A 25,691-nucleotide genomic window follows, 5' to 3' on the forward strand; every position below is an offset into this window, starting at 1 on the left:
TTTTTTTTTTTTTTGGTATAATTAGTTTTAACTTGAATTCAATATCTCACAGCTCTGAATATATGACTTTAGTACCACTGAAGGAAAGTTCATCGATAAACCTCAAGGCTATTGGCGTAGCAAAAATTTCATCTCCTTTGCCCTTGAGATGATAGCTTGGTTGGCTTGGCATAATTAACTCTTATAATGGCAAACATTTTTGTTCAAAACCTATAATACTAACACCTTTTCCCTTTATTTTGACACGGGAAAGAATTCAAATTCTATGAACTTACAAAAGTTACTCGGGGAGCCTTATCTAGATCTCAGAATTGTTCATTGTGGTTTCAATAGGCAATCATATTGGAATTGAATTTTCTGGAAACGGAAATGATGATTTAAAACATGGTGAGATCATTCCTTGAATTGACTTCATGCTCAACCATCAAAACGAGCTTCAGTGGCCTTACTTACTTTTCTCAAATGCCCCGCATACTTCATTCACTGAGGAGTTGAAGATACCCAAGTGAGAATAGATGGGCTGGAAACTGGAAACTGATCTTACGGGGAATATCCTAGTGACACTCAACGGTTTAATTATATTAACAACCTGTTTAGGCGAGTGCGACATGCTTTATTAATATCTGATATCATATTATATAGCATGATTTTTATTGTTAATATATTTAAAAAGATAGTATGATAAAAAAAATTAATGATTTTACCTTGTTTGCTTAAATGGTATAATATAGTAAAATAAATATAAAGATTATGAAAATATTTCATTTCTGAATATGGAAAAATAAAGTATAATTGAAATATCATAAATTGTGTTAATACAAATGGGAATACAAAAATTTTAAACAACAGATTTTGTGATTTAAAAATCTGCGACAAATAATAGTTACCTAAAATCACCATTTTTCAGAAATAATTTTCACAAACAAACAAGAAGTATATACAAACAAGGAGTAAAGGTGGGTCCGCGGCGGTTGGCTATTTGCATCAAGGCATGATCTCGCCAACCTTGATATGATGCTATTTTCGTCGACTGTCAGGGTTCCTGCAAGGCTACAATCTTAAATGCAAGATGTCCATTCTCAATCTCCTATAGGAGAGAAATTTAATTTTTTTGTTACGTAAGAACTCTTTTTCACAAACATGGCCAGGTCACTAGCAGTTGCCAGCATTTGATGCAGGAATGCTTTTATATGCTTAACCATGTGACGTAGTTAGGCTTCAGGTGTTATCACATCACTCTCTGTCGGGGTCATGCATTGGCAATACTCCCAAATTTCCTCCCATTTAACATCAAAGATGATCCCCACCGCATGAATGGCAGCCAACCTGCACATATCCAGTCATACCAAAAGATGGTCCAATGCCATTTTGTCAAGGAGCAAATATGACTTCAATTGCTCATTTAACAGGAATGTATGCCGTGCATGATGTAAACATACAAGATGAAAACAACAGCTATAAGTTGAATGATTGTGACAAGGAAATAAAGAAAAGGGCTACTAGGACTCCTCATTTTAGCACTCTTCCATGAAAAAGAAATGAATACAGGGCGTCCATCCATCTGGTAAGAAGTACCCAGAGGAACTAAAGCATGTCATCGTAGAAGTTGATGCTACAAAAATTTCTCAGACTTCAAAAAGAAAAGAAAGCGAACCTAAAATAAAGGCAAGCAATCCAAATCAGGAAAATTGCACTTCTAGTGAAGCACAGTACCCCAGTTGTACACCTCATTGTCTTGATTAGACCTTCTCAACTTTTAACTTTTGAGATTTTTGAACATGTTCTTTAGCAGCTTAAAGGAAAAAGCTGTGGAGAATTAAATTCGGATACAAATGAAAAGACCTGCCTGCATCAAGCTTCAGGCATCTATCCAAAAAATATCCACGAAAAAAAAAAAAAACGTAAAAGAATGGAGGGAAAGTTTGAGTAAAAACGAGTACTACGAACCATCTCTTTCAAGTTTTTCAATTTCCTCACGGTGCTTTCTTTCTGCCTCCTGAAGTTCTCTTGCGGCATCCTCCTCTTCCTCAATTTGGTCAAGATCATCAAATTCCTTGCTGGCTGCCATTGCTTTCACAACAGGATCTCTCAGCTCAGATATTAGTCCACCGCCAACCTTATACTCATCCTCATCTCCAATCAGAAACAATCTCTGGTCAGGTCCCGATGCCATGGGAATGTCAACAGCTAATAGCTTCATATCATACTGCACAGCAGAATAACACCATCAGGACATTACCATCCATTGAAGCATCTCTATAAATATTTCCATCGAATGAAAAGAAAAGAGGGTCCCAGAGATGCATGCTCAAGAAGCTCTGGGATGTTGAGATATTTAAGAGATATGGAGAAATGAATGTGCAGAGAAAGCTTCAGGATAGCAATTTTTTTTTTATCTCTATTCTGCAGAAGAGGATGATGTGAATGACCATCAATTATTCTCCACTACTGCACATTTGCTTGCCATAATTTCATGAGGTGTCAGGATTCTACTTGCTAATGTTACAACAATACCATGTAGGTATTGTGTTGTACAAACCCTAAAAAATTAACAAAATAACAACAAGAACAAATTAAATAGAGAACCAGAACTTTAAAGCAGTTTGGCAAAATTGTGCCCATCCCATATGCAAGAAAAACAATCTTCAATAATGGAGACACAGAGACTAAAATATAATTAACGCAATTTCCTTTTGAAACAAGAATTCCCATTTTTAAATGGAAGCTATTTTGATTGAAAATGGCAAAGTTTTGACTTGACTAGAAATACGGACTCCATTAATCAATTTTCCTCAATATGCCAAACACAAGTAAATGCAGGAAATATTTTTGGGGTAACAACTGAAGTCAAATCTCAACAATGCTCATCCACAACAAAATGAAAGCCACATCATGAGAAAAGAGTCTACAGTCAATTTGCTACATATAAGAGCCACATAATTTATGGTTTAACAAGAGTGGCATTTGATTGGAAGAATCATATTCATGACCTCAATCACTTCAATATATTTCAGGAACAAGTGTTTTAAAAAAAATGAAAAATAAAGAAAACGAATTTGTAAACATTTCATCAAAAAAACCAAGAACTCATTCCTGATCCTGACACATACTCTTCTTCATCATTAGCAGGGTATTAATTTAGAAAATCATCAAAAAATAGTCACCTAGATTCTTATGAGTACATTGAGGCAAAACATCAAAAACCAACCTAAGACACAGGACTTACTCCAAATGAAAACTTATATCGCTTCATCACATGAATAAAACAAATAGAGTACAGGATGAATAGAAGCAACCTGGCCTTTTTTCTTCTTAACTTCAACACTGACTAGACCCTTCCTCTCCGACCCTCGTATTGGGAAGATGAGAAAACACCTCTTGCTCCTAAGCCTTGGCTTGAAGTTCTTCAGTGTAATCCCACCTCCAGACATCACATAAGCTCTAAGTTCTGTTCCTGCGAGTGGAGCACCCATAACCTCAAGAATTCCAGCAGAAGTATTAAGCTTCCTCATAGCCATTCTATAAACTCTATCAGGATTGATTGTGATTCTAGAGCGGATATACAGGCCCTACAGTAATAAAACATTCAAATGGTAACCTTTAAGTTTGATGCATGCTTCTTCTGCAAAAATGCTAAGAATATAGCCAGCAACCAAATCCATTTTTTTAGATATCTGCAGATTTCACATTCAGGGAGGCTATAAAGATGCATCATGCACTTTTAATAATGACTTGAAATCATAGTAGCAGATGACCACTTCAGTTATGACACAATGAAAGTTGGAATCCTGAAACATAAATGCATGACTATCACCAGAGTCAGCATTGAAGTGTGACTATCATCAGAATCTGCATTTTAACCAATTGCCTGTCACTAGCTGCTTGGAAGCTTAAGTTGAGAATCATGTTGCCAAAATGTAAGAACTTGCAAGTTGCAAATAAAGTTAAAGCATAGCAATATGCATATGTAGCCACATGACTGCCACCAGCTGCCGCATAGAAATTCTTCTCAAGAGTTAAATTCCTTATAATTTATGCACGAATTAGATAGAGAGCAGTTTTGCAAATCTCATCTCCGTTTTTATTAATAAATGAAACTTGTGCTGATAAAAGCACTAAAGGGCGTGTTACTTATGTGCAAACAGGACTGTCTGCAAAATTTACAAAAGCAAAATGACAACTACCAATGAACCAATCATCCCAAATTTCACGGTATGAAATGACTCGTATTTAACCTTATCAATTGAAGATTTTATATTTTCAAAAGATAGCAAAAATTCCATTCTAGTATAGCCAATGCAATGGCATTGCACAATGCTTTTATAAACGGAACTGAACCTCCAAAGCAACATTCTTTCCCTGATCCTTTTCAGCTCTCTATTCTTCATGATTTGACTATGGGATCTCCACCAGCTGTGTTACCTTTCTCAAAGCTCAAAACTGGTGACTTGCCAAAGCTTTTACAGCTGATGCTTATCAGCTCTTCAGCAAGGATCTTGTTTTTAAGCTAAGCTACAGCAATATTTTTTTTTACTCTCTTTTTACTTGAATTAATTTCTTGTTTCTCCATCTTTGGTTGGGTTAGCTAACATCCTAATTTTGGTTGGCTCTGTTCGGACCCGAGATTCAGGCCCAACTTCAGTGATTGGCAGCAGGGAGGACCGAACCTTTATATATATATATATAATTGTAATGTATAACCAACTCTAGAATTTGGGCATACGTTTGGGGAAACACCCCCCCCCCCTCTTCCAAAATTTTTTTTTAAATTAGAAATATCATAACTATAATACATTAACTCTATAATTATAATAATTATAATAATTATAACAATAAAAACAATAAAGTTATGGAGTTAGATATTATTATGCTAAACAATATTTTAAAAGTGAACAAAATAACAATAATTAAATATTATAAAGTGTGAATATCTGTTTAGAATACTCTGGAAATTAAAAAAAATAAAATAATATAAAAAGAAAAAAAAAGGTACGATGGGAAATGACGAGGGGACTACTCTCCGACTACTTGTTGCTATATATCGTTTTCGGCTATGAACATAATTAAGAATAAGTTTCATAATAACATTAAAGATGAATTTCTCATTGTTGAAAAATTTCCTAAAAGTTCACTTGTGGATTATTTTTGTGACTTAAAAGAGTGACAAACTTTTTTTTTTTATATGTTACATATGATAGTAGAGGTAAATTGTCAAGAAGTATTTAATGTCCATGTTATTTGATGTTGAGGATTTGTCAGAATTAGATAAGGTTTCTAATAAAATATATGATTTATCCAAAAAAATAATGTTTGATAACAATATAGTTTATAAATTTTCATTAATTATAGTAGTTGTTTAAAATTTGGCCCCCCTCCATATTTAACTCTGAGTCTGCCCCTGCTTGGCAGCAAGGACAATAGAAAGAAAAGGAGGCAGAAGGTGAAAAGAATTAGGGAGAACAGGAGAGGGAAACGAGAAGAGAGAAAGAAGGAGAGAAAAGTACCACGAAGACAGAAAGAGAATCTTGTATTCCATCTGTTGTTTAAATCAATTATAATGGACCCTCACTATTTATCAACAGGAATATTAACTACTCTCCTAACAGAAAATGACATCAATAACCACCCAGCTACTTACTTGGATCCTAACAGACTCCTTTCCGGCAAAATTTCAAGAGGAATCATTGATAAGGCCAATTTTCTGCCTATGCACATATTCACATCATGATTATTGGATGGTGCCTTTGTGAACAATCATTTGTCAAATGTCAATATACTAAGCATTTCCCCTCCTCTCAATAAATTGCCAAGCATTAAAAATTCTGTCAGAGTTTCCAAAGCAACAAAGGGACACTTTTTTAAGGTGCTTTCATCCTTCAAACGCAATCCCATCATTGTGCTTCAAACAAATGACATTCTAGACAAATGTTTGAATGCAATGACTATTCATAAACTATGCTTTGATAGCTATATGTTCCAGAAAATGTTATTGAAGGTGGTGTTGAAATAAAATTAACAAGAGCACCCATGTTGCCACGATGCTAGAAGCAGACCATATATTTTGGTAGTAAATATGTAAGTAGATCATAGATCCATTTAAATTATCTAAATTGGTTCACGCATCTATAATACTAGAAAGCACTACCGCACCAGGACATAATTTTATCTCAAGTAAATCAAAAAGCATTGAAAAGAAGTAAATAAAATAAGGTACAATAAAACCACTGAAGGAAAAACTTACTGCAAAGGCAACTATGGCTGAAGAAAGGGCAAGGAACCCATATTTGGCCATGCCTTCAGAAAGGCCAACGAAAGTATTTGCAATACCAAACATAACCCTCCAAAGCAAAGCACACAATACAACTCCTCCGGCACCGAGCAGGAAGAGAAAATTCCGCTTCCAGAAGGCATCAATTTGCAACCCTAAAGCATCACGGTACCCCGAAAAAGTAGAGGAAACTGCCGCAGCAGGCTTCTCGAACACCTTTTTTGCAAAATTCCCATTGAAAGTTTTGCCAAAATTCGAAGAAGATTTGAAAGAAAACTGCCTCACCCCGTAGGAACAACTCTGTTTAGCAAACGGGTGGTAAGTCCTCAATGAAGAAGAGAAGTTGGGTTTTGCCCACGAGAGAACCTGAGATAAACCCCCATTTGAAGAAGTCGAATTTGAACAAAAAGATGGGCTGGAGTGGATTTGAGAGTTTAAAAGAGTGGAGTTGGAGAACCCATTTGAGTAAGGTCTTGCAAGTGAGCTGCCAATTTTGCAGGCGATAGAAGAAGTGCTTGGAGATGAGGGTTTTGAATTGGAGACATGTTGGCGATAGTGAAGTCTGAGGAGTCCATGGATGATTCTTGGGGAAGGTTTTGACATTGCTGCTTTGGTGATTTAGATTCACAAATCGCACAAACTGGTGGCAATATGAGATTATGAAGCGAAAACAAAATGATGAAAAAAAAAATCAATGATATGTAGATCAGAAAATAGGTTACCTCAGAAGGAAATCAATCTTAAAAACGCATAATTGTTGGTGAAAATGACATTCTTCGACTCAGGCTAGCAAGCAGAAAGGACTGTGTACTTCGTTTCGTTGGGTTCTTGGGGGAGAAGGCAAAGCATCGTCGCAACCATCGAGGTTGGCGATTCCATAAGGTCAAATGTCAACCAAGCAGGTGCATATTTTGAGGAGAAATTATACGCTACCCTATTCCATTTCATTTTAATTAATACGTAAAATTATTCCGCAAGAAAAAAAAAAAAAAAAACACTTTAACATTGGTATACAAAAATTAATTAAAAATAATCCAATAGTAAATATTAAGAAAAAAAAGCCATTATTATAAAAAAAAAGCCATTCATATACATATTAGGATAATAATTTTACTAAACATGATGATTCACTTTAATAAATAGTGTTATCTTTATTTTTATATTTTGTTATTTATTTTTTTATATTTTTATTAGAGTAAGTTCTAAGTAGTATTTTTTAAGCAAAAATTTTGAGCTTTTTTTTTTAATTAATATCATTGATTCATCCATTTTGACAATTTTTTAAAAAATTATTAAAAAAAGTATTGTTGTAAAATATTTTGAATGGTGGATGAAAAATTATAGTGTAAAACATGTTAAATGAAGTGCCGATCGAGTTTTACTTTAATTTTTTTAAATGCAAATTATCTTCTTCCATGTATTTAATTTACAAAGATTATAAAGTATTTTCAATATATATAAATGTAATGTTTTCTCTATTATAAAAAAACATAAATTTTTTTTTCTATAATATAAAAAATAATTTCATATAATTATACAAGATAATATATATATATATATATATATATATATATATATTAAATGTACTTAATAATATCTGTTGATTTATATATCCTCCTCTTTCTTTCTAAATTTAAGAAAAAATTGGGTTAAAAAAAACACTATTTTTTAATGCATGCAATAATTAGCCGGTGTTACTCCCTTAAAATATCAAGTTTGCTTGCTTGCCTATTAAAAAAAAGCTTCACCAAATCTACCAAAAACAAAAAAAAAAAAGCTTCACCAATAATAAGATGCGCTAAGATGCACCATTCATAGGCGTTTATGGATGTAAATATGCAGGAGTATGAAAAGAACAGTAATCTTTTGACGACTAGGGAACTTGAATTTGTCACGACGCCTCTTGTGCATGATGGCTGCTGTCTTTACAGCGGACACAGAAAGGAGAATCTGACCAATGTTCACTGTGGCGCATGCACCTTGTGGTTTCCCATATGCACCCGTCATCGCAGTCTGGAGCCTATCAGCTCCAGCACGGTGCATGAAAGCATATTGTTTATCCGCAAAACATGGAATTGGTGCACCCTCGCTCTCAAATGGAATGGAAATATGGAATGCATCCTTTCCAGCATATTTGCCATTTTACTTGTTGCAGGCAATAGGAGCAGCTTCATTTTCCTTCTCCCAACTTACAAGGGAGACATAAAGGAAACTCATAAACACCTTCTTGAATTTACCGATCCTAACTCATCCAAAAGCTAGCTTAAAGTGTCGAGTGTCGAACACCTGGTAAGGGCACAAGATTCTGATTTTTGGATCGGGACCTCGATTTTGCGCTTGTTATATTTCAGTGTTTGTTCTACGCGTATTCAGTTGCTTTCACAGAAGGTTCAAGAAAGCAGAAAGCAGAAAGCAGAAAGCAGAGTCTGGAATATGCTGTCCCATGGCGCCACTTGGCCGCATGCAACCTTCCCTTTCCATTGCTTTCCTGCCACGTCTATTGGTTGCTACTACGTGGTCCTGTTCCTTTGCATTGTCCCATTTCTGCTTTCTTAACACAGTTTGGACGTGGGAAAGTTTACAAGTAAAAAAGATGAAGATCTTTCATGTCCCTTGCTTGGAAGATAACTTCGCCTGCCTGTGAGTATTTTTAGTTGATAGATGATAATTGTTTGATTTCGATTTGAAAATTAATAATTTTTGTCGCAGGATAATCGATGAGAGCAATAAAGAAGCAGCGGTGGTGGATCCCGTCAAGCCCAATAAGATTCTTCAAGTTGCCAATCAGCACCACGCCAACATCAAGTTCGTTCTCACCGGTCATCGTCACGCTTCAATTTCATATTTTTTTCTCGACAAATTTCATGCTTTGTTTGGATCGAGGAAGATGGAGGGAAGAGAAAAGAAATTTAATTTCTTTTCGTTTTTTTATTATATTATTTTTTCTTTTCCTTTAAATTGATAAAAAATAAGGAAAATTTATAATATAATAGATATAAAAAAAATAATATCATAATTATTTTTTTAAGAGAAAATTTATATTTTTCTTTAATTTTAATAATTTATTTAAATAATAAAAAAATATTATTTTTTTTTTCTTTATTTTTCTTGTTTAGTTTCTCTCCAATCCCCTTGCACAATTAAGGATCGAAAAATAGAGTCAATGTCGGTGCACAGAAGTAATCATTTAGATTTTATGTATGGCATTGGTAGGGATCATGCAGGGGGAAATGAGAAAATGAAGCCTCTAGTTCCTAGGCTTCCGGTCCATGGTGGTTCCTCCGACAACATAAAGGGTTGTACCCATCATTGGACAACGGTGATAAGTTACAACTTGGGTCTTGGGTCTCATGTTAATATTTTGGCGCTTCACACTCCTTGGCATGCCTTTTATTGTGCCTCCCACCCTGCAAGCTTTGCCCTTTCCTTGATCACCATCTTATTTTCTTTTTTTAACTTAAACATCATTCCAAGATCTAATTTTTATGCCTTTTACGCAATTTCTCTTCTACTTCCTTACCTAAAGTGGGGACCTTTGCCATAAATTAGCAGTTAGGGAATGACTTATGAGTTAAAAAAGTTAGATTTCTATAGATTCTCCACTATTGATTCAGCTTGAGGGATAAAAACCCGTAGTTGGGGCTTTTCTCTTAATTAATGCTTATGGAAATGGAAATGGTTACCGAATTCTAGGGATGCATTTCATGAATTTGAACTTGTACTTGGTCAGTGAGAGGAAATTAAACATGGGCTGAGCTTTCCTTCTGCTCATGAATCTTTGTCAAACTATGAAAGCTTCTGAAAATTCTTGCTTATTTGTTTACAATTTCTACCTATTTTCATTACGTCCTTTTCACCCCTTGCTGTAACACTTTATTTGTTTATTAATTTTTGTTGTTCTTCCATTGCACCAACTTTCTATCGTCAGTCACACCAAAGGCCATATCAGTTATTTTGTGACGGGCAAAGAGGGAGAGGATCCAGCAGTTTTCACTGGTGACACTCTAGTAAGTTCAGAGGAAGACCTTGTGTTGTTCACTCCGGAACAAGTGTTTTATCAGAATCTGTCATATGTAGGGAACATAAAGTAGGCAAGATATGTAGGATATAAACTCGCAATATGCATTTGTTCTTCTTGGGGTGTTCTCAAACCACTTGTTGTCCTAAATCATCCCTTTAAAGAGAAATATTTCAGTTTTAATAATACAGTTTTAAGCAATCAGCTTTTCTAACTCGGTTGATGTGCAGTTTATTGCTGGTTGTGGGAAATTTGTTGAAGGCACAGCGGAACAGATGTATCGATCGCTTTGTCAAACATTGGGTTCATTGCCAAAGCCTACTCAAGTCTACTGTGGTCATGAGGTAATGTTTTTCTGAAATTGGTTTGTTAAGTGAAGATAATATTGAAAATTGGTGCTGTTTTCCTCTCTTGTGGAAGGAAAGATAATGCTTTAAACATTAATGTGCTTGAGAAATAGGTAGAACTTTGTAGAAAGAGATGATTCTCATATATATTTCAATTAATCTGTACATGGGTATTTATATACAATTGATTCCTATAATTGTGTTATACTAATTAGGAAGAAATCCTAAATAAGAAATCCTAAATAGGAATACAGAATACAGAATATACACAGAAATAATATAATGATTGACTTTCCATAACACTCCCTCTCAAGTTGGAGCATAGATGTTAATCATGCCCAACTTGTTACAAATGTAGTCAATCCTAGCTCCATTCAGAGCTTTTGTGAAAATATCTCCTAACTGCTCTCCAGTTTTGATATGTCCTGTTGAGATGATCTGTTGTTGAATCTTTTCACGAACAAAGTGACAATCAATCTCAATATGTTTGGTCCGCTCATGAAATACCGGATTAGAAGCAATATGGAGAGCAGCTTGATTATCACACCACAATTTCGCAGGCAGGGGGGTCTTAAAACCTGTCTCATCTAGTAATTGAAATATCCACATTACCTCACATACTGATTGTGCCATGGCTCTGTATTCGGATTCAGACTAGATCGAGAAACTACACTCGCTTCTTGCTTTTCCAAGACACCAAATTTCCTCCAACAAAACGCAATATCCAAAGAGTTGACCTCCTATCAACCTTAGATCCAGCCAGTCGGCATCGAAAAACATTCAACATTCAAATGCCCATGATTACCATATAACAAACCTCTTCCCGAGCTCCTTCAGATAGCACAAGATTTGTCCCAAGGCTTCCCAATGAGCAACGGTTGGGGAAGACATAAACCGACTTACCACACTAACGGCATAAGCAATGTCAGGACGAGTGACAATAAGGTAGTTCAATTTTCCTACCAATCTCTGTATCTCTCTGGATCTTCAAACAACTCACTAACCCCTGCTAACAGATGTAAATTTGGAGTCATTGGTGAAATACAAGGCTTATCACCTAAATTTCATGTTTCTTACAATAGATCAAGTACATATTTTCTTTGAGACCAGAAAATACCCTACATACTTCTCATAACTTCAATACCCAAAAATACTTTAATAATCCCAAGTCTTTGGTCCAAACTGGTTTGGAGGAAGGTTTTAAGAGATGAAATACCTGCAGAGTCACTCCCAGTGATGATAATGTCATCCACATAGACTACCAGGAGAATTAGACCAGCCTCAGATTGCTTATAAAATACTGAGTGATCACACTTACTCTTTTGCATACCAAATTCCTGTACTGCTTCACTGAATCTCCCAAACCAGGCCCTAGGACTTTGTTTCAAGCCATAAAGAGACTTCCGAAGCCTACAAACTTTACCCAACTCCCCCTGAGCAACAAACCCAGGTGGTTGCTCCATATACACCTCCTCCTGAAGATCACCATGAAGGAAGGCATTCTTGATATCCAATTGGTGCAGGGGCCAATCATATGTAGCTGCTAAAGAGATAAACAAGCGAACAGAAGTAAGTTTAGCTACAGGAGAAAAAGTGTCAGAGTAATCAACCCCATATGTCTGAGCATATCCTTTTGCTACAAGGCGTGCTTTTAATCTAGCCACAGAACCATCAGGATTTACCTTCATCAGAATACCCATTTGCAACCAATAGCTTTCTTACCAGTGGGCAAGGCAACAGCTTCCCATGTACCATTAGCATCTAAAGCCTCCATTTCCTCTTTCATAGCAAAGACACCACCAGGATGAGACAAAGGCCTCACCAACAGTATTAGGGATGGGAATAGAGTCTAAAGAAGTAACAAAACACCGAGAACAAGAAGACAATTGATTATAAGAAACAAAAGAAGAGATAGGGTAAGTACATGAACGTTTACCTTTACGAAGAGCAATGGGTAAGTCTAGATCAGAATCATGATCAGTATGAGTTACAGGATCTCCCAACGAAGTAGCTGGTGGAGGATCTGAGTCAGAAATCTCCAATCTCCTGGAATAAACATGAACAACAGGAGGCCGAGTAGGTCTAGAGACGGAAGAAATAGGCTGTGAGAGAGGACTAGACATTGGTTGGACAGTATATATTAAGATATCATCTTCCTCCCCCTGACTCTCATACACAGATGATTGAGAAAAAAATGGAGTGGACTCAAAAAATGTGACATCTGCAGAAACAAGATAATGATTAAGAGTAGGAGAGAAACAACGGTATCCTTTTTGGATCCGGGAGTACCCAAGGAAGACACATTTGAGAGACTTTGGATCCAATTTAGTAACCTGCGGACGAACATCACGTACAAAACAAGTACAACCAAAAATACGGGGTTCAACGGGAAACAAAGATTTTGTAGGGAACAAAGCAGTATAAGGAATATCCCCATTAAGGACAGAAGAAGGCATACGATTGATCAAAAAACATGCCGTAGAAACTGCATCCGCCCAAAAGTGTTTAGGAACTTTCATCTGAAAAAGAAGAGTACGAGTTACCTCAAGAAGATGCCGATTTTTTCTTTCGGCCACGCCATTTTGGGATGGGGTATCCACACAGGAAGACTGATGAAGAATGCCATTTTGTGTCATATAAGACTGAAATTGTGCTGAAAAATATTCTTTAGCATTGTCACTTCTTAATATGCGCACAGAAATATTAAATTGAGTTTTGATTTCATTACAAAAGGCACAAAAGATAGAAAACAACTCAGAACGATTCTTCATTAAATATAACCAGGTAACACGAGAGTAATCATCAACAAAAGTAACAAAATAACGAAATCCAGCTTTTAGAAGTAATGAACAAGGACCCCAAACATCGAATGAACTAACTCAAAAGGGGATGAAGCCCGTTTATTGACTCTAGACACGTAAGGCAAACGATGATGTTTTGCAACCGACACGACTCACATTCTAGTATCGATAAAGATCAAATCGAGGACACAACTTCTTCATGGTAGACAAAGAAGGATGACCCAATCTACAATGAGCTTCAAGAGGTGTTAAGGTACTGGAGCAAACAAGCGATCGCGGTACATGATTTTCCAGAATGTAGAGACCACTTGACTCATGTCCTCTACCAATAATCTGCTTCGTCGTAAGATCCTGAAACAAACACTGATCAGAAAAAAAGGAAATAGAACAATTTAAGGTACGAGTAAGTTAACTAACATACAGAAGATTAAAAGAGAAATTAGGTAGACACAAAACAGATGACAAATAAATTGACGAAGTCGGATTCGCAGTTCCAGAACCCATGACACAAGAAGTAGAACCATCAGCTAAAGTAACAGTAGAGGAAGTGGGATTAGACTGAAAAGTAGATAGAAGACTAGAATTACCTGTCATGTGATCTGTTGCACCAGAATCAATAACCCATTTGGATGAGGAAGACACAAGGCATGTAGTGGATTTACGACTCGTGATCGCAGATGATAGGGAACTGGTAGTCTTTAGTGATTCCTGATACTGGGAAAACTGTGTAAAATCCTCTGCGGATACCAAAACAGTTTTCTCAGAGGAAGATACTGTAGAATCCTCTGCTGCCATATTTGCCATCTGTGATCGCTGATTTTTCCTCTGAAGTTGCGGACAATTATATTTTGTATGGCCAGGCTCATGACAATAATAACAAATGACTCCTCTTGAGTCCTGATTAGAACTAGCCTCTCCATTACGCTGATTATACATTTGCTGTAATTCCTCCTCTACTTCCTCTTCTATTACCCTGTTGTCCATTTGGATTACGGCTAATAAGAGCACTACTGGCAGGCTGTGAAGATTGGGTACTCTCTGTACGAAGGACCCGTGTGAATGTTTCATGCAAAGAGGAAATCTCAGAACTGGAAAGAATCTGAGATTTAGCAGTCTCATACTCTGAAGGAAGGCCTGCAAGAAAACTCATAACAGCCAGTTGCTCCCGTTGGGCCTGCTGAACTTTCACATCAGAACTAAAAGGCAATAATACATTAAGTTCCTCATATACCCGTTTAAAATCCATAAAATAAGCCGTGAGAGACTTATTCTCTTTCTCAGCACAGTAGAATGCCTTACAAACATCATAAATACGAGAGATATTCCCTTTACGAATCTGAGAAAATCTAAGTAATCCATCAATTCCTTAACAAATTCACAGTGATTAATTAAACTAATTACCTCACTGTGAATCGAGTTCCGAAGCTGCAAAAACAACCGAGCATTCTCCCTTAGCCAAGTTTGTTGTGTATCATCAGTAGGTGGATCTTTAGTAAGGTGATCATCCTTATCAATGCTACGCAAATAGACCCTAACAGTCTTACTCCACTCCAGATAATTTGAACCATTAAGTTTGTGTTCCGTAATCTTAGTCATCATCGGAATCACATCAGAAATAACATTCTTATTGTCTGCCATTTGTTGAGACAAAGAAAACTAACCGAAACGCTAATCCAAAGTGCTGACAGCAACAAAATAATCCAAAATCACAAATCAAGCAAATACCGAAATAGGATCTGAGAGCCAAACCTCAGAAGTCCTTTAATGGTGTACTGGATCAGGCAACAGCACACAGTGGTGGAATGAGGGGATTGAGGCGACGCTGGCAATGTTGATCGGAGTCGAAACGGCCGGTTGGCGGCCAAGGTCTCTCCTGAGCTGGGTGGTGAGGGCAAATAATCACCCTAGATAGATGACCTGCTCTGATACCATGTAGAAAGAGATGATTCTCATATATATTTCAATTAATCTGTACATGGGTATTTATATACAATTGATTCCTATAATTGTGTTATACTAATTAGGAAGAAATCCTAAATAAGAAATCCTAAATAGGAATACAGAATACAGAATATACACAGAAATAATATAATGATTGACTTTCCATAACAAACTTCAATTATGTATCAGGTTATTTTTATATTTACCCAAATTTCAATTCCCCTGCGGCGCATCCCCCTCCCCCACCCCCCAACACAAACACATTTTTCCTTTGAGCTATCGAAATAGTTTTATTCTGGTTCATCGGAAATCAGACTATTGTTTATTTTTATTGCTGTAAAGATGTTCCCAAAGAGAGAGGAGAAGTTCCACTCAACTTGATTGATTTATTGGAAGTTTGAAGATAAGGATACTAATAGAGATGTTCCTTACATTCTGCAGTGAGATGTTCCTTATGTTCGAGTTGATTGGCTGAATCTGGTGACAAGGATAATTAACCAGACTAATTCTTGAGCATTTCTTAGGGTCATGGAAGATTTATGAGTAGTGGCATTAGCTTTTGTTCTGTTGCCCGAGGGGTGAGAGTTTATGCAATCTGTCAATATGTGGTATAATGGCAATGACGGCCATATTTTATTTACGAGAAACAGTGAGGAAAATCATCAAAGTGATACAATATGCAATCTGGGCATGGGACTGTTCTGGTGGTTGGTTTAAGCAAGTTTGCCATGGAATGTCATGGTTAGTCATTTCATATTTATCTTTCTAGTTATTGGAAGATCTGTGCTTCAAATAAAGTTTTTGATCTTCACTGCAAACAAGTATACTTAAAAAAAAAAATTGAATCCAGATCATGCTTGGTTTGCATCCCCTTTATTTTTATGTCAATGTTACATCTCGTCCTATGTTTCTGCAGTACACAGTCAAGAACTTGCAGTTTGCTCTGACAGTTGAACTGGACAATGTAAAGAAACAGCAGAAACTATCATGGGCTCAGCAAAAGCGGCAAGCAGGGCTGCCTACCATCCCCTCAAGTTTTGAGGAAGAGTGGGAGACAAATCCGTTCTTGCGTGTGGATCTTCCAGATCTTCAGGTTTGCTTTCCTTTGACACGATTTTGCATTATAATTGTGTTAAAATATTTTACCATGTGAATCTTCTGTGGGGAAATTTACATGGCACACTGGATATATAACTGGAATTGTAGCCATTTTTTGTTTTGTTATATTTTATTACTTCCTGTGCTTTTTACTTGCTCCTGCATAACTGCTGTAGCATGGTTTCTAGAGTGTGTCATGTGCATCACAGCGTTTATTATACGACGCTTTCTTTCAATCACAGGCAAGGGTGGGTTGCAAGTCTCCAGTAGAAACTCTTCAGAAGACAAGGCAGTTGAAGGACAACTGGAGAGGCTAGATTAATATGCTTCATTTTCCTTTTTCTTTCACCGAGCGCACCAGAAAATGAAAAGTTGGTAGCTGTATGAAATTTAGATTATGGCAATATGTTGCTTTGCTTGGATTGCAGTCTTAAGTTGACATGTATTCCCGCCAGCGCTGCTTGAGGAGGAGTCGGTGACTACCTGCAGATACTTCCATGTTTTTCACATGGAATGACTTGAAAGACTTTTGAATAATTTCTCTCTCTCTCTCTCTCTTTAGCAATTGAAGTTGGTTACAGTTGCGGGGTTAAGCTCACAAAACAGAAAACAGTAAAATCTAGTTGAAACTGTATCATCCTCTCTTATATGAGGATATGCTTGCGAGTTCTGGATGGTAAATATCTTTCAATAATCTGTCATCTTTCGTTAGAAAATCCCATTTTTAAGCAAATTGAACCTTGTTTAGCTGGGTTGGCTTGGGTTGGGACGCTATTAGGGAGTATACCAAGCAGGGGTCTGAAGACATCGGTCTTTGATAATTCATTTCGTGACGGCAACATTCTTGCAGCTGTATTTGAATATTGTTGAGGGCATAAGAGAACAGCATGACTCAAATATAAAATACAGAAAAGGCGATGACCTTGGTGTGCAAATAGCTAAAATAATAATGGAGATGAAAATATCCAAGGCTAACCATTTCTGTCACGAATTTTGTTGTTCCCGGTTCATCTGGGACAAAAACTAACTCATTAAAGAAAGGAGTTTGATGGAAACACGATGGCATTTCTGTCCCTTTGGCATTGACCTTTTCCCTCCACTTGCAATTTGCTGGAAGATATGATCTCAAATCCATTTACAGCTTTATGTGTTTGACCTCTCAAGTCTAAACCATTTGTTGGATCTCTCCGAAGGGCTTAATTATGGTTGTATCTTCTACTTGAGGGAACTTTTGGATCTTTCTCCATCGCTTTGTTAGAAGGGAAACTTTTTCTGCGAACACCTGTTCATACTGTCATCAAGGTCGATACAGAAGTCCTTTACTTTCTCAGGTAATACTTTTACTTCACGTGAGTTTTGATGGAACTTCTTTTTCTCGTAGCTAGACAATACCTTTCTCAAATTTCCCCTCTTTTACTTCCATGTTTAATAACTGCTGTGTTCCTTTATGTTCCTCTCACAGGAAGATCAAAGGTCAATGGACTCGTGGGACATCTTCCATTTTCCACTAGGTGAAGATTTAGAAATTATTTAAGGTGGAAGTGCAGAAACTGACATCAGGCTCCCATATTGGTGCGTCCATTTGTTCTTCGGAAGCAACTAGTAGTGATAGTGCCGCTAAAAGTAGCATTATTAATTCAAAAATCCAGTTTCCTTCTCTCGGCATGTTCCAATCGCCCCCTTTCTCTTTTGTTGGAGTATGCTGGTATGAATCCAAGCCAGCCCTCAAGCCAACAAGAACAAGCCAATAACAATTTGATACTCAATGGAACTTACACTCAAACCCAGTTTCCTAATTCTATTGGTAATCATAGCACCACCAATAGTTCTAGTGCTGGCGAGGTTTCTATTCAGATTATTGAATCTGGAGAAGGCGACCACCTCAGGCAAAGGACTAATGAACAGAATGATGCAATATTAGATAATGAAGCAGATGTTGACACTGCAGATGTAGCTGATGAGAGGCTTGCTTCTCCTCCTGCATAAGCTCCCCATTCGGACAGCAGACACTTTGTTGAGGGTGTTGTTTGGGATGGGCCGGATTCTTCTTTCCAGGGTATTGACATGCAACTTTTTACCGGATGGATTGAGTATATTCTTCCATTCTTATTGCCATTTCTGGTTGTCTTCATCCGTCAACACTTGCAAGGTAGGTTTTACCAAGTTACTCCTTTCTTAAGAGGTTTCTGTTCAACTGTAAATGGTACAGCAATTCATGTTCACTTGCAGAATCAAGTTCGAAGTTGGCATATGATGGTTTGGAAATTGAGTCCATCTCATAATTCAAAGAAACTTATCAAATACTGTATATCAATTTAATACTCATGACTCACAGTGTATTCATGCAAGATATCTTCTTTTTTACTTTTGGACTTGAAGCACAAAAACGCAGCTCTAGTTATGGTAGCATATTAGATTCTAAAAACGCATACAATCGTATCTTGAATCAGATAGACATTTGTTCTATGTTTAGGAGAGTTCATTAAAAAGAAAATGAGAAAAATATTAAATGGTGCTGGGTTAATGTAACTTCTACTGAAGTTATTTGGGTTTTTTTTATTTTTTATTTTTTTAATGCCAATACAAGGAAGAAGTAAGAGTTACGAAAGAATGTGATTCTGAGGGTTTACATCTGTTTGTAAACTTAAATTAGGAGACACTTCATTCTTTCCCCTTTCATTATGGCACCTTGGCAGACTTTTTTATTCTATTGATAGTTGAGAGACTAATAAATTTTCATCGTTAGGGTAAGTGCTTATTTAGATTCCGGGGATTAAAATTTGCAGTATAACCTTGGCAAACTTTTCACTGAAGAAGTTATCTGTTAAATTTTGGGATGCAATTGAATTATTTGTCTGGTCTTTTTTCTTATTTATTTCCTGACTAGTAAGTAATCATTCAGTTTGTTTTAGCTAATATGGCTATATACTCTTTTTTGCAAAATTTATTTTAGCTCTTATGGCAGATAATATGCAAGTCATGGAGAAAAGTAATCTAGTATTTAGACATGGTGTGACAAATAATATACGCAACACGCACAGAGAGATTAGAATAAAAAACTTGGAAAGAGAAAAATAAGGCAAAAGGAATTTTATGTATTACAGTAATGTACCCATGCACAAGAAGAGCAGTCAGCAATATTTCTCTACTAAGGAGAAGGTTACAAGTGCCTTTTCATATTAAGAGTGGATTTTTCCTCTTTGTGCTAGGGATAGGAGAACCCTGGGATTACAAAATAAACCTCCATTTAGTGTTCAGTACCTTCTCAACACATGGTTCATGTTTTGTTGACCAATCAAAATCCTTGGTTGCAAGGGAGTACGTGTATGCTCAGTAGAATTTAGAATGTAAATTCAGTTCTTTCTTTGTGATTGGTCAACTTTATTGTTACCCAAATATGAGCTGAGGAAGGCAGAGGTGCATAGCTCACTTGATCATTTCCTGCTGACATGTTGGGCTTTTGTGTATATATGTAGGAATTTTACCTATTATCTGACTGACGCAGGGCTTATTTAACTCTAAGGACAAAATATTTGTTTATGATACTAAATGTAAGGTAGGAACAAACAAAAAAAATAATAAATGCAATACTGATAAGATTTAAGAACAATGACTAAGCCATAAGGCCTACTCTCATCCTATTAGACCTTTATTAACATTGATTTTAGAGTACTGATTATCCTAGCATATCTGGTTCTACTACTTCCCTTTTTTCTTTCGTGGATTATAGGATTGCTGTTCTAGTTAGGGACATTATTTCCTGATACTTGCAGGTTTTGCTGTTGTAACTGGGATTACAGCTTTGTTGTTTAAGTCAAATGATATTCTTCAAAACAGACGGCACTGAAGGTGCTCTAGTGTGTGGTCCATTTATATAAGTTCCTTCTCCCAGTCCCACTTCAAACAAAAAATGATAAAAAGAGAAGATTAATAATTGTTGGTTTCTGCAGGGAGAGAGAAAAATCTCTGTTCTTGCTCTAATCTCCATAGTTTTCCTGCTTTACGTGGTTGGTCTTTACTGTTGGGATAGAAATGATGATCTTTTGCCTCCAATGATCATGCTTCCTCCAAATGTAATACCACATTTTTTGGCATGCTACATTCATCGTTGTAATAAATGGTATGGATTTGAGCAGTCCTTATCAGTTTATTTGGATTTATCATTATATAAAATTGTTACAGTGATGAGATACATGCATGTAGAAGTTGAGCAAACACAGCTACAATGTACACGTATGGATGTTACTTGTAAAAGAACTAAGAAATTTTGGAATAAGAATTCTGATCTTTATTGCCCCAGAAATCAAAGATATATAAAAAATTACAGCTAACAAATAGGTCCCTAATCAAGCTAAACTATCAAAATTGTATCAGAATCATACAATAAAAGGTAAGAACAGATATGTACACAAAAATTTCCTAAACAAATGTCCTAAATAAATGCAAAATAAGTGGCAGCTAACAGCTGCCTTTCCAATAGATGAATCCAAAGAGAGATTGAGTGTCTTGTTTCTTGCTGCATTATGATATTTATGACTTTTTTCTGAAGCTATTTTGATAGAGCTTCCCCCCCTCCCCCCCACCACCCCCCCCCAACCCCCCAACAACAACCCTCCCTACCCCTCCCTTCCCCTCACCCAATTTCTTTCTCACTTTCTCTAAGCTGAAGAAATTCATTAAAAAGAGGAAGGAAAATCAAAACACAGCAGGATGCTTAAAGCTATTTGATAGCTTTCTCATACCATATAGGTCTAGTTATTATAGATTTCATCATTCTTGTCAGCTTTTCCATTCAAGTACTGCCATCTTAAAAAAAAAAAAAAGAAGAATTCATTTGCCCCTGACAACTACAATTATTCTTCTGATTGCACATAAGGTTCCATTATTTCGCTCTCATTTTGGTTCAATTAGCCTACTGCAGTGTTGCATGCCCGATTCTGTTCATCATGTTCTTTTCTATGTTACTGATTGCTAAATTTTACTACTCACAGATATATTGGTGCAACAGGCAGCAATGGCTTTCAAGTGTCTACTGCTAATTTATTAGAAGAATGGTGGAACCTCAATTATCACCGGCAGGTAAGTAATGCTGGTCTACAAAATAAGCTTTAAGTACTCCATGCAACTGCAAGATTATTTTTCTAATTTTTGCTGAAGCCACTAACTTTTGTCATATGGTTACAAGGGTCAGATGCTAACCTTGGTTGAATATATGCTGCTGTTATATCGTGCCTTAATGCCAACGCCTGTCTGGTATATATTCTTCTTAAACAAAGAATATGGAAACCTTTTTTCATCACTGATTACAGGGCTGTATTTAACTTTCAAGATCACTACTTTTGTTGAGAAGGTAAATTTGTTTTTATTCTTTGTGATTGTCTGTGGGGTTTCCCAATCTTTTAATTTTGTCTTCAGAACAATAAATTACTTCATAACTCTTAATTTGTGTTGTTCATGCATAGGTTAAATCCTTCATTGCAGCCTTAAAGGCACTATCACGAAAAGAAGTTCCTTGTGGATCATATGCAACTGTGGAACAGGTATGTGGGTCATTCAGGCTTCTACCTTCCCCCTTGGCTTTACAGGGTAGGTAGGAAGGCTTTAAATTACATGTAAGCTGTTTCAATTATTCTGTTACATCATGGTTAAGATCAGTTTCTTTCTTTGTGCTGCATGTTATCATTTCTTATTAAGGTTGATTGCTGTAAGTGGAAACTCCTAGGTCAGCGACCATTCCATTCCTCTTTTTTTTTTTTTTCCTTGGCAGTTCGTATTTTTTTTTTAATAGAAACTCAAATCATTTGGGTTTCCCTCATGCTTTAGTAATCATAACCTGATGGAGCTTCTTAAAGTGAAAAACTTCACTGACTCAACAAATTAAAGTGATGCTCCTATTTTTTTCCCAACTTCAAACAATTCAGAATAGAGACAATGCTGATCCACCTTGCAAGCCAATTTGCAAAAAACTTAAATTCTGGTGTATCATCACAGCCAATGGCTTAATAAGTCACAATGCTGACATGTATTTGCTAGAATTGATGTGCTTATTGTGCATGTCTCTCGATGGGCCAAAAAAAAAAAAATTGAAAGTTGCTTATGCATCCAAATTTTGGGAAAGAGTTTTTGAGCAACCTGTCCACTTATTCAGTATCATTCCTGAAGGAGCGATCAGCATTGCTGATGTTGGTATGGATTCATGGATGTTATGTATGTTGCATACCTTGTAATAAGATAATAGTAATACCCTAGTCAGATGTGTTCATTTTAGGTTGGTTTTTGTTTCTTGTGGCTGAAGTTATTGTAATTGCTAGGTTGGAAATGGAATTGTTCTGTACAGGAAGTGGTATTAGGTTATAAGTGCAGATTGGTGTTATGGTGAGGGAATACACATTTCAGAATGTTTAGCTTGATACCATCTCTGAATATTAGCGCTCATTCTCTGTTTTGTTTGAGAAGGCTGTCGGTTGTCTATTGATGGTAATGTTATACATTAACATTCATATCGACTGTCTTATTTTGTATATAAGCATCTGAAATACTAAACCTGTGAAGTACAATGCATGTTTGTATTAGATTATTTTGCTTCACATCAAGTCAGGTGATCTTTGTGCCATTTGCCAGGAAAAGATGCATGCTTCAATTTTGTTGCTTTGCAAACGCTTCTTCTGTGAGGACTGTGTTTCTGAATGATGAGTTTTGTAGCTTCTGTTATGAATTAAATGCTCAAAGTGCTGTAAGAGAATATTGAAATGCTTGTTTCTTGTTTGATATGGAATTGTTCATTGTATTTATGCATTTGATACCATCAGAAATTTTTCAAGAAGTAAATGGCACACAACCTATCAACTGTTGCAAGCATAATTATCATGTAATTGTTATTAAATGGTCATAACTAATGAAGTTCTCTGCATAATTGACTTGGCTCAGCTTAGCCTAAAACTTTGCAATTTGTTAGAGATCTGCATATTACAGCTATTTTACAATGTAAAGTATGTGTATATTCATCCTAGTCTCCCGACAATGTGGCTATTACTTGTTTTCCAGGTTTGAGAGAGAATGGACGTGCCCGATGTGCCGGGCTGTGGTCAAACCTGCAGATTTGAGGTCATTTGGGGATGGCTCAACGAGTTTGTTCTTCCAGTTGTTCTAAAATATATTCTTTCAGTTATATAGCTCGGAGTTTGCTGCACTGCTTACCAAGAAGTTTCAGTTTAATTGCTTAATACACCGGCAAGTAGTGAAAATATTATAGGTTCTCATCTTTGGTCTGGCCAGATATTTCTACCAAAGTTACGAACAAAACTTATATATATATATATATATAACGTGTTGACATAGTGTGCTCGCTAGGTTTCTGCATCCAATGTCTTTTGGGCTAGTCAAAAAGAATTGGGCAAGTCAGATTTACTCTCTCCCCCATCTGTGTATTTCTATAACATCTGCCGTTTTTGGTGTATAACTTACTTTCTCTCATGCATTTCTTAAAACAGAAGAAACAAATTAAAGTTACAGACGAATAAAAACGGTCATAACAGTAGTAAACATTATAAGGGCCAAGTTATAGTCATATGTGGTCTAGATAGGAGAGATATTGACCGTAACAGGTACTGTACCAAACAATATACAATAAATGTGTTTTGTTTCAGTTATTTACCGAAGGGTGCGACTAGAGTTGACCTGGAAAGCTGCTGCACCAAGACGCTATTATGAGTAGTGTGCTAACGTGAAGACTCAAATAAAAATAGGGCACCATTGTAACTGCATCAAGACGCTAATATTACTAGCGTCCATGGTGGTGTGACGTACTCTATGCACAGCTTTTGTCAGCCATGCAGGTGCAGGTGTCAACAGCAAGACGCTAATATGATTAGCGTTCGTATGTCTTAGAAAATTCCATTCCACACCTTGCTAGCAAAATGCTAATGATAATAGTATCCTGCTGGATTTGAATTTTTTCTTTAATGCCCATTTATTTTTTTTTATACACATATTTTTTGAGTAGTAATATAACATTTATGAAATGTAATTGTGTTTATACATTGTAAAAAAATTATAGATGAACAGATTAAAATATATTTATGTTAAAAATAATAAAGACGTATTATCCTATTGAAAACTTTTTGTTTATTTTGTAAAAATATGTATTTGAATTTGTTTTTTAATGCCCATTTATTTTTTTAATACCCATTTATTTTTTGACTAGTAGTATAACATTTGTGAAATGTAATTGTGATTATATATTATAAAAAAAACAATAGATTTACAGATTTTAAAAGAAAATTATGTTAAATATTTTTTTTTATAAATTGAAAAAAATTCTTAGTTTATAGATTAAAAATATTAATGTATAATATTTGAATCAGTATGTTTTATTCATCTTAATGGTGACTTTTTTTGGTTTATTTTTTCAAAACATATTTTTAGATTTGTAGATTTAAAACTATGTTAGTTTTATACATTACAAAATATTAAAGTATAAAATTTATATTGTAAATATTTTTTTTTAATATATGTTAGTTTGATAGATAAAAAAAACATATTAAATTATAATATTTTTATCAGCATATTGGGTAAGCAATAAACAAAAATTATAGATATAAAATACAAAAAAGAAGATATAAATTGAGACAAGTATATAAATTAGCATAACATTTAAAAATATAATATAATAAAAGAAAATTAAAAGTTTTAGCATAACAAATATAAAATAAGACAAGTATGAAAAAAAGTCAAGTGCCACAGCCAGGTCTCCTTATATGTCGCCTCAGTCAAAGAACTCGATGTTGTCCCCCTTCTTCCTGATCTTGTGGATCACCTTGTGTATCTTGTGATTGGGTAGGTTGTCCTTTTTATCGTCTTGATGATTCCCCGCCTGTAGTATAATGCATAGCACTTTGATCATAGTGTCAAAATAGTACCAGACCAGAAGAAATATGGCCTAAGGCACTAAACTGATACAGTGCAAAGTATTATTCTGAATCATGTCCACCAAATTGAGTCGAAGCATAATGTGATGGCCCAATGCTAGATGGTCTGCCAAAAGGAGCAAATAAGTCATTGAAAGGTGTTTGCAGCTGTTGACTCTTAATGAAGTCGAATGTGGTACCACTTCGTATTTGAGATTGAAAGGGCATCCATGTTGCTGTTGGGCTAGGCATTGATAGTCCAGACCCAACTAGTGTACTGTGTTGGGATAGTCTCTAAATATGATTAGAATA

General features: G+C 35.9%; 2 protein-coding genes and 1 pseudogene across 4 annotated transcripts; 2 read left to right on the plus strand and 1 right to left on the minus strand.

Annotated features, from left to right (window-relative positions):
- Positions 1 to 774: 774 nt before the first annotated feature.
- LOC110633920 (uncharacterized) lies at positions 775 to 7,194 on the minus strand. 3 transcript variants are annotated; one of them, XM_058133920.1, is made up of 5 exons: positions 6,991 to 7,194; positions 6,242 to 6,873; positions 3,297 to 3,569; positions 1,948 to 2,206; positions 775 to 1,326 (listed from the first exon to the last, which is right to left on the minus strand). In XM_058133920.1, exons 2-5 carry the CDS (start codon positions 6,869 to 6,871, stop codon positions 1,250 to 1,252), a joined length of 1,239 nt encoding a protein of 412 aa, XP_057989903.1. In that variant the 5' UTR covers positions 6,872 to 6,873; positions 6,991 to 7,194; the 3' UTR covers positions 775 to 1,249. The 3 variants fall into 3 exon arrangements, with proteins under 3 accessions (XP_057989903.1, XP_021638447.2, XP_021638449.2); XM_021782755.2 differs by having other exon boundaries at positions 6,242 to 6,908; positions 6,991 to 7,193; XM_021782757.2 differs by lacking the exon at positions 775 to 1,326 and adding an exon at positions 1,485 to 1,866 and having other exon boundaries at positions 6,242 to 6,908; positions 6,991 to 7,192.
- A 1,502-nt stretch (positions 7,195 to 8,696) lies between these two features.
- LOC110633909 (hydroxyacylglutathione hydrolase cytoplasmic-like) lies at positions 8,697 to 17,013 on the plus strand. The gene is made up of 6 exons (XM_021782734.2): positions 8,697 to 8,908; positions 8,978 to 9,073; positions 10,197 to 10,275; positions 10,517 to 10,630; positions 16,292 to 16,468; positions 16,716 to 17,013. Exons 1-6 carry the CDS (start codon positions 8,712 to 8,714, stop codon positions 16,788 to 16,790), a joined length of 738 nt encoding a protein of 245 aa, XP_021638426.2. The 5' UTR covers positions 8,697 to 8,711; the 3' UTR covers positions 16,791 to 17,013.
- Positions 17,014 to 17,121: 108 nt separating this feature from the next.
- On the plus strand, positions 17,122 to 24,611 carry LOC110633898 (uncharacterized; annotated as a pseudogene).
- The last annotated feature ends 1,080 nt before the right edge of the window (positions 24,612 to 25,691 follow it).

Source organism: Hevea brasiliensis, chromosome 14 (assembly GCF_030052815.1).
Source record: "Hevea brasiliensis isolate MT/VB/25A 57/8 chromosome 14, ASM3005281v1, whole genome shotgun sequence".
NCBI classification, from domain to species: domain Eukaryota; kingdom Viridiplantae; phylum Streptophyta; class Magnoliopsida; order Malpighiales; family Euphorbiaceae; genus Hevea; species Hevea brasiliensis.

What these genes read in the sequence shown, in the direction of transcription:
- LOC110633920 (XM_058133920.1), bottom strand. Translation starts at nt 6,871, where the DNA reads ATGTCAAAACCTTCCCCAAGAATCATCCATGGACTCCTCAGACTTCAC. An exon ending in CAGCCATAGTTGCCTTTGCA is followed by an intron (nt 3,570 to 6,241) that starts GTAAGTTTTTCC and finishes TTATTACTGTAG; the next exon opens with GGCCTGTATATCCGCTCTAG. An exon ending in TGAAAAACTTGAAAGAGATG is followed by an intron (nt 1,327 to 1,947) that starts GTTCGTAGTACT and finishes GGATATGTGCAG; the next exon opens with GTTGGCTGCCATTCATGCGG.
- LOC110633909 (XM_021782734.2), top strand. Translation starts at nt 8,712, where the DNA reads ATGGCGCCACTTGGCCGCATGCAACCTTCCCTTTCCATTGCTTTCCTG. An exon ending in TTTTCACTGGTGACACTCTA is followed by an intron (nt 10,276 to 10,516) that starts GTAAGTTCAGAG and finishes GTTGATGTGCAG; the next exon opens with TTTATTGCTGGTTGTGGGAA. An exon ending in AAGTCTACTGTGGTCATGAG is followed by an intron (nt 10,631 to 16,291) that starts GTAATGTTTTTC and finishes ATGTTTCTGCAG; the next exon opens with TACACAGTCAAGAACTTGCA.